Source organism: Otolemur garnettii, unplaced genomic scaffold, assembly GCF_000181295.1.
Source record: "Otolemur garnettii isolate 467f Iridium unplaced genomic scaffold, OtoGar3 scaffold00030, whole genome shotgun sequence".
Classification (NCBI taxonomy): domain Eukaryota; kingdom Metazoa; phylum Chordata; class Mammalia; order Primates; family Galagidae; genus Otolemur; species Otolemur garnettii.
The window spans coordinates 6,557,213-6,565,727 of NW_003852425.1; the positions used below are offsets into that span (position 1 = coordinate 6,557,213).

The window sequence follows — 8,515 nt, forward strand, 5'->3', positions numbered from 1 at the left end:
ACTATAATTACATACATTTTTATAATTTCACAATTTGTTTGGTTTAGTAAAAAAATTCATTTCAAATAGATTTTCATCTCCTCATAACACATTTACCTCTAAAGGATGAAGGTTCCTGAAGAGCATTACTTGCCAACCTAGCTGGTCCACAGAATACCAATACAGTGACAGGTGTCACTGCTGAACAACATCTAATGTTAGCTATTCTATGAGCTCTGGTCATTTCATCATAAATTAGCCAGTCTGTGGGCAGTGCCTGAATTGCTGCAGCTTGACCATTGGCTGGAGGAATCTATTAAGAAAATAAATCAAAAAATTCTTAATTGTATTTATCACCTAATTTATTGAGAACACTTTTAAGATGCAAAAAGTTCCTCAATACAATAGTACCCAAGCAAAAATTAAAGCAAGATAATACTGATGAATTTTGCATAAAAGTCCTCGTTATCGAACATGTTACCACTTCCAACCCTAAGACTAGAATCAAAGTTTTGTTCCAATGTTTAATTGTATGTATATGGCTAATTAATTTCTTAAAGCAGGTGGTATTTGGAACATTTTTTATTGATTTTTCAACTAGCGAAATCAGTTTCACCTCAAGACCTAAGAGCATTAAAAATGTCTTACCTTTTTATATTGAGGCTGACTGAGAACTGAAGTGGGATGAAATCGTACTTTTTTCTCCTTTGGCCCTGTCAATACTACATTCTCTCTGTCCACATGGACTAAATTAGGATACATGCCAGCCACCAGTGCAGCTTTAACAACAGCCCAGTTCTCAGAGTTTGTGTTAACATCACGAATGTCACCACCACCTCGTGCTCTAACAAAACCTACACGAGAAAAAAACACCAACTTTTTCCACTGTACAAAATTTGCTTACTTTTTACAAAATAAAGTTGTATAACTCATATAAATTTAATGATATCTAAATTCCACAATAATTAATAGACTCCCCTCTGGAAAGCTGTGTAAAATATAGAATCAATGTTCTAGAAAAAGTGTAGACACATTCAGCCTAGAGTAAGTAAGTATAAGACTTGCCAGGGGCTTAAGGAATTTTTAAAGACGCACATTCTTACAATAAAGTACTTTATTAGCTGCTGCCAAAAACAAAGTTCACAGCTAGAAATGCAAACCATTCTCCTGACTGATATGAACAACAGTTTTTGTTATGACAGACACTAATTCTGGAAGTGAAATCAAGTAAATATTAATATATAGTAATTCTTAATTTCAAAAGTTCCTCATATTTCTCCATATTTAAGACAACTTTTAAACCCTCTGGTTCATTCTTTGTATGATTCTGACACTTTTAATTACTGCATGGATCTAGGCTCTGGTACTTTGAAATCACCTCAATGTACTACACTTAGTCAAAAACAGAATTTAAAGAAACAATTCTATGAGGAAATGGCAACACTGGCATCCTCTTTGAAAAAAAAGACAAAAACAAAACAAAACAAAAACCCCACAGTGCCTTCAAGCCATTACCACTTGCTTTAGTGTTTCAGAAATATAAAGAAGAGCATTCCTGTTAATCTACTTAACTTTCTATTTCATAGAACTAAATAATTGTTCATTAGCAGTGATGAAAGAAAATATATTAACCATAAGATCTAAATTGATCTTTGCTAACAAATACACGTATTATAAACCATTCATTGCCAATAATATTAAGAGACATAAATTACGTTTTTCTTAACTGCAATTTCTGCAATATCATTTTTTTCATCAGCAAACGAAAGTTGAGATCATGAAAAAGTCTTACAAATCAGTTCATGAATATCAACTATACAACACAATAATGTCATAAAAATAATAAGAGATGGCATCAGTTAATACACAAGTATTATGAGGTATAAGGCAGGGTACTCTCAGTGGCTTAAATAGGTTCTTTGGGGGAAAACTTTACCTGATGCTCTAAGTTGACCAAGCAACTGTGTTCTCATGCCTATGATTATTTCCATAGTAGCTTGTGAAAGAAAATTCTTTTCACAAAAGGCTCGCTCCCACCCATCACTTCGTGCTTTCTGCCATGCCTATAAAAATTAAATAATTACAAAACAAAACATATTTATCAAACACTTCTCGGTGAAGTAGTAAAGTAACTGAACACCACTATACTAATTACTTAAGGTCAAGTCTTCTTATTCTAATTATTCCATAAAATCTAAGATTTTACAGTCAAAACATGTATCATTAATTTGTACTCAAATCTATGAAAGATATTATGTTTATAAAATCCCAATAGGAATTGTCAAGTAACCTAAATAGCCAACTATGAAAAATATTAACCTTCTCAGATGCATCAGCTAATTTTATTCCACAAAAGTGAAAAAAGTTTTCAACTAAGTTATCATGACATAATTATATTCAAGAATCCTGCCATTATAGCCCCCCCAAAATAATCTTTGTACAACCTAGTAATCTGTCTGTGATCTTAGAAACTATCTACACACAGTATAAAAAAGGTCCCCTTAAAAATGGGTTCTCTTTGAAATGTAACTGAAAGACCACAGCAGCAATTGAAGGAGGCGAGGGGGAAAAAAACAAAAAAGAGATACCCCTCTAATTATCACTCAACTGATCTACTATAATATATGGTATCTAATATAGCCAATTAATAAAAATGGGTCATTCATTGTGCAATAATAAAAAAGGGCTTGTAATTATTTTTTAAATGATGTATGTGTTGAAAAATTTCAGTATGCCTGAAAAAGAGTACCTTCTGCATAAACAAAGTTAAATGTTTAAAAAGTATAGGCACACCCTACATTCAAGAGGATTTAAGGATAAATAAAATGTCTACCTTTCAAGAAATAACATATTCTTCCCCACCTATTTGAATTTCTAAGGTACAGTTCTCTTCCTCAGAGTCTTACTTTCCTTATCTTTTCTTTTTTTTTTAATCTTTTCTTTCCCATATATTTTTTTCTCAATTTCCCACTACTATTATCTTAAAAGGTCTTAAGTGATTTTTGAATCTCGCTTTATTAAATTAAGTTCGTAGTATAATGTCTTAAGCATATAAGAAAAAGATGTACTCTAAAAAAAGGAATAGATATTAAATTCAAATTAATTTTCTTCCAAGCTTTCCTTTGTATGCTTTAAGTAACAGACAATGTTTCTTAACCAAAATTTTAGATTATTTCTTATCCAAAGCATGATTTAAAGAAACTTGGCATTTAAAAAAATACAAGTATAAATAAATATATACACACATATATACATTATTCCTACTGTAAGGAGAAAATGGGGGGAGGTGTAAAACAGAGTAGAGAAAAACTCCCATAATTTTAACATATTAACAGCAAGAAGATATTTTTCAGGACTATTAATAAAATGAGACTTCCTAATGAAACAAAATAAATGTAATCCTTATTATTTTTTAAATGGCTGCCCTTGCCCCAGAAATGTCTTTAATTAGCAGCATTTTCAGAAACAAAACAACAGTCATAGTACCTGGAATGCTCTCAGAAGTGCCATATGGTCACTGAAGGTTCCTGCAGTAAAACGTTTTCTACAAAGCATAGCTGCACGTTTTTGAGAGGCCTGAGTAGGCAGTACAAAAGGATCTCGATAAGCTAGTGTGCAAGCAATTGTAAGGATGGGGTCCAGACACTTTAAAACAACAGCACAGAGAACCATTTTACCAAGATGTGGTTCTACTGGCAGGTCAGCCAAATGATACCCAAGTTCAGTCAGATCTTCCCATGCATCCATCGCATCTATAGTCTAAATAAAGGGATACAGAACACATTTTGACATGAGCAAAAAATATATTTAATCAAATCACACACTTTTTAAAAACCCATGAGAAATAAGAATGTAAATTTTCTTTTGCTATCACCAAAATATACAAGATAAAAAACATATTACATAAAAGAAATATACCTACTGCCTTACCGTAATTACGAGAGTATTATTCTAAGTACATGATCATTTAAAATAATTTTTTAAGGCACTAAAGTAGTTAAAATATCTTCTCATTTGGTTTAAATTTTAAGGAAAAAAGTCAGACAAAATAAAACTTTTAAGACACCAACCTTAAGCATTTGTACGGCATTTCTAACAATCAAAGCTGGTGGAGGTTCAGGTGCTTTCATGAGGAAATCAGCAATGGGACAATTAACTGGGGCAAGCAGCTTGGTATGTAAACAAAGTTCCTATAATTAACACAATAAATAATTTTGAAGAATTAATATTATAATATTAACTTTTATATTTAAAAAAATCATGAGAACTATAGTTTCTAAACACAGACTAGTAGAGTCTCCGACTAGAATGTACAATAAAAGGAATAATGTCTTTCTATAAAAGATGAGCTTATACTTGTCCTAGAAGCCAGAAACAACTCATCAACTCATACCAAGATTACCATTGCCTCCATTGGTAACATTTCTTCATACAGTTATTATATATAACAAGCAGAGTCAATGTCCAAAAAATAATTTTTTCCTTTTATATTTAATATATTGAAGAATCTTTTATCTGTTGAACACGTATTTCAGTGTTTCCTAGATGCAAGGTATAATGAAGCAAGCTGGAGAAAAAAAGGGGACAAGTGTCCACTCTCATGGAGTTTATACTGTAGTGTGGAAAACAGACCTTAAACAACTAATTACATAATTAGCTACTTACTTAATTACAATTGTGTTAAGTACTAAGAAGGATAGAAGGAGCTAAAGAAATAAAAAAAGATTTAACCAAGTTCAAAAAAGGGCAGGAGAAGGAGGCCATTGGAAGTTAAGAGTTTTCCTGAGGAAATGATGCTTAAATTAAGATGTAAAAATGGAGCAGGAGTAATTAGAAAAGCACATTTTTCACTGGGAAATGAGAAATCATCTCAGGTATATGGATGTTAAAAATAAGATACTGTGTCTCTTTAAAGGTTTGGAAGTCAGGATCTAGCCCAACACACCAAAGAATCAAATTAATACACTTCTGATAGTTTTCCCTAGAAGCTACAGTGGTTAGCTATTCCATGAAGTTAAAAAACTTTAAGAAAAACAACTAATAAAGGCCACGAAAATCTTAGTAAACTCAATTCCAAAACTACCAAGGTAATCTCAGCATCATACACTGAAGCTGTGATATTATCTTTTGGAACTTAAACAATTTGTTTTCTAATCCTACTGAGAATTTAAAAGGTAAACACTATAGATAGTTGAGACTCCTAAAATGTTGCATGAAAAATATAAACTGCACTGTAATTAAAATGTATTCAAATAATTATTTAAAAGTTTGAAGGTTTATGAATGAAAATTTTTTGTATAGAAAATATCATTCCATTATATACAGAGCCACCCTATATAACACCTTATAATTTTGTTTTTAAAAAGATTGCTTAAAAGTCCAAACAGCAGCTATTCAAATGGCTCCTCTCCTCCCTCACTTACAATAAAGCCTCTTAGAATTAAATAAATTTCTACCTGTAATGGCATTCTCAAAAGTTCTGGAGTTTGAAATTCCAACATATTCTGGAATCGGAGTCTACTGAATAGACGGAAACAAATTCCAGGTCTACACCGCCCTGCCCTTAAAAATAAAACATAAGATTAAGATTAAAACAAGGAATAAAGCCTATAATAAAGAAACTGTAAAAGTAATTTGGTTTTAGAGAAAAACCAGAATCAAGACATCTAAATTTGAATCCTTATTCTGTTACTTATCCTCTACAAATTCCTTTAGAAGGCACTTAACTTGTCTGGGACTCAATTATTTCATATACAGAGTGAGATTCATGAATAACATCTACCTGATATACCTTCTAGGGTTATGGTGAAAATCAAAAGAAATAATAGGCCAGTTGTGGCAGTACATATCTTCCCAAGGGGAGTACTTTGAAGGTGACTGTGGTGATATTCAGCTATGAGGTTACGTAGCATTTTTTCTAGGATGAATTCATGAACTTAATTGTTACTCTCATTATTAACAGACATGGAGATCAGTAATTATAGAAACTTTCATTGCCATTGTTTCAACAAGTATTTATTGAAAGCCTTCACTATGCAATGCTATACAGTGATGAATAAACTATAGTGTCACAGATAAAGATGGAAGTGGGACAAATGTTGCAATCCATCGTGGAGTCCAATAAATTAACCAATATAAATATAAACACATAATTATGAGCAAAAAAGTAAACATCAAATTTACAGTGAAGCTTGCATGGAAGAATGGTAAAATTATTGATGCTTTATGAAAAGTTTAGGAGGACTCTGTCCCCAAGAAAGGAGTTTAAAAATGGGTAAGAAGGGATGAGAAGATGTCGTAGATGAGGCCTTCAAGCACCAGATCATGCACATCAATCTGTGGGGGAAAAAAATTAATCTTATCTGTGCTCTAACTGAGGAGGACCGACTGATTTTAATAGCAGAAACAATAGCCAACACCAAAGACATCTCAATTGGTTTGGCTTACAAAGCAATTTTGGAACTCTTTTTCTGGAATGACCATAAGAGCTGCCATTGTATGACACATGAAAATATGTAACAATGAACAACACTCAGCAAACCAGTGCCACACACTGACATGAACACAGCTGTGTGACACTGACATACCAAGGTTATTAAACCTTACCAAGTTGTTTGTTCAGTGCTTGTTCACAGTGGTGAATTCACAAACTTCTTTTTTTTTTTTTCTTTTGAGACAGTCTCACCCTGGGTAGAGTGCCATTGTGACCTCAAACTGTTGGGCTCGAGTAACCCTCTTGCCTTAGCTGCCTGAGTAGCTGGGACTACAGATGCCCACCACAATGCCTAGCTAGTTTTTCTATTTCTGGTAGAGATGGGGTCTTGCTCTTGCTCAGCCTGGTCAGACTATCTACCTGCCTCAGCCTCCCAGAGTGCGAGGATTATAGGCATGAGCCACTGTACCCAGCCATGTTCACAAACTTAATTGTCAGACCTTATAAGATATTTTCAACAAATTTCAGTCAGATAAGCAAAAAACAGTAACTCCCTAATCTGGTATATATATATATAAGGTTAATGTATTAATAGGACATACATATTCTTTATTTTAGTAAACTGCCTATTTATGCCCTTTATCCATTTTAAAAGGATTTTTGGTCTTTATTTGATTTTAAAGAGTTTTTTAGTATCATTAGAAAATTAGCCCTTTGTCTCATTTTGCAAATATGTAGAATTTTTGCTTTATTTTTTAAACTTCTCAAATCTTCTGAGTGTGGATTATACTAGGCAAAAGTTTTTAATTTTAACATAATCTAAATTCAACTTTTAAAAAATAAAATGTTTTGACTTGGCGCCCATAGCATAGTGGTTAGGTGCCGGTCACATACATGGAGAGTGGCAGGTTCGATTCAGGCCTAGGCCAGCTAAACGACAACTGCAACAAAAAACAGCTGGGCATTGTGGCAGGCACCTGTAGTCCCAGCTACTTGGGAGGCTGAGGCAAGAGAATCTCTTGAGCCCAAGAGTTTGAGGTTGCTATGAGCTGTGACACCACGGCAACTCTACCAAGGGTGACACAGACTATCTAAAATAAATAAATAAATAAAAAATAAAATGTTTTGCTTTGAAAAAATGATATAAAATTATGACTAATGAGAAAATTAACATTTTATAGACAGATACACAATAAATATGAAATATATATGAAAGCATTTCCATTTTACAGTCAACTGAATGAATACACATTAAATATACATTACCTGCCTTTTCGCTGTATGGCACTAGCTTTAGAAATCCACACCATTTTTAACATTGTAACAAAATTCAGTGCATCAAAGGATTTCTGTAATATTTAAATATTTATGTTAAAATATAAAAAAATTTTAAGAAGAAATAGCAATGTTATCAACATATTTTAACATGCCAAGTTTAATTCAAAGTCCCCTCTTAATTCAATAGTTACAACAAAGTAGTGATTTTTTTTAAAAAATCCAGATTTTCAGTTTACAAATATTCTAAGGAAAAAGAATGAAAAGCTAAACTCAGAAGAGCTATAAAACATTCCCATTCTGTGCTTTGCTGAGCTATTTGTTTATCTTTGCTATGGCTGGATAATGACAGCTAGTTCTCACAAGACATCAAGATTGGAGATAACTGACCTATATCCTCTGGAGATCTGTTCTATCTCCCATTCATTGTAGGGAATAGAAGGGATCAAGGAAAGACATTTTCTGAAATACTTTTCAGAAAACTGACTTGGAGAAATAAGAATGACAATAACCACTAATCCTACCTTATAGCAAGGAATTCTTAATTCCTTCCACTTTAACTCCTGCTAAGCTACTAACAAGTTAGCCTACCTTGAATGTTACACAGAATATTAAATTTAAAAAAAAAAAACTATTACTACCCCCATACTTCCTCAAAGAACCTAAAGTTGAAAATTCACTGTAGGGAACTATTTTAAGGAAATATACGCCTAACTAAAAGATACACATCAATCATTCAGTGACTTAAACTTTTCCTTTCATAAAATTTACATAAAACAAATAAAAATGACCTCATAATAGTTTAATTACATAGAATTTTTTTTTTTT

The 8,515-nt window shown here is 32.5% G+C and overlaps 1 protein-coding gene across 1 annotated transcript in view; it reads right to left on the minus strand.

Annotated features, from left to right (window-relative positions):
- The window catches only part of YTHDC2 (YTH domain containing 2), a 66,860-nt gene that overhangs the window by 14,685 nt on the left and 43,660 nt on the right, over positions 1-8,515 (minus strand). Inside the window, exons 17-23 of the mRNA XM_003788911.2 lie at positions 7,679-7,761; positions 5,436-5,541; positions 4,050-4,169; positions 3,466-3,738; positions 1,916-2,042; positions 628-833; positions 97-292 (exon numbers count right to left, since the gene is read on the minus strand). Of these exons, the coding sequence (XP_003788959.1) occupies positions 97-292; positions 628-833; positions 1,916-2,042; positions 3,466-3,738; positions 4,050-4,169; positions 5,436-5,541; positions 7,679-7,761 (1,111 nt within the window). The remainder of the gene's footprint in view (positions 1-96; positions 293-627; positions 834-1,915; positions 2,043-3,465; positions 3,739-4,049; positions 4,170-5,435; positions 5,542-7,678; positions 7,762-8,515) is intronic.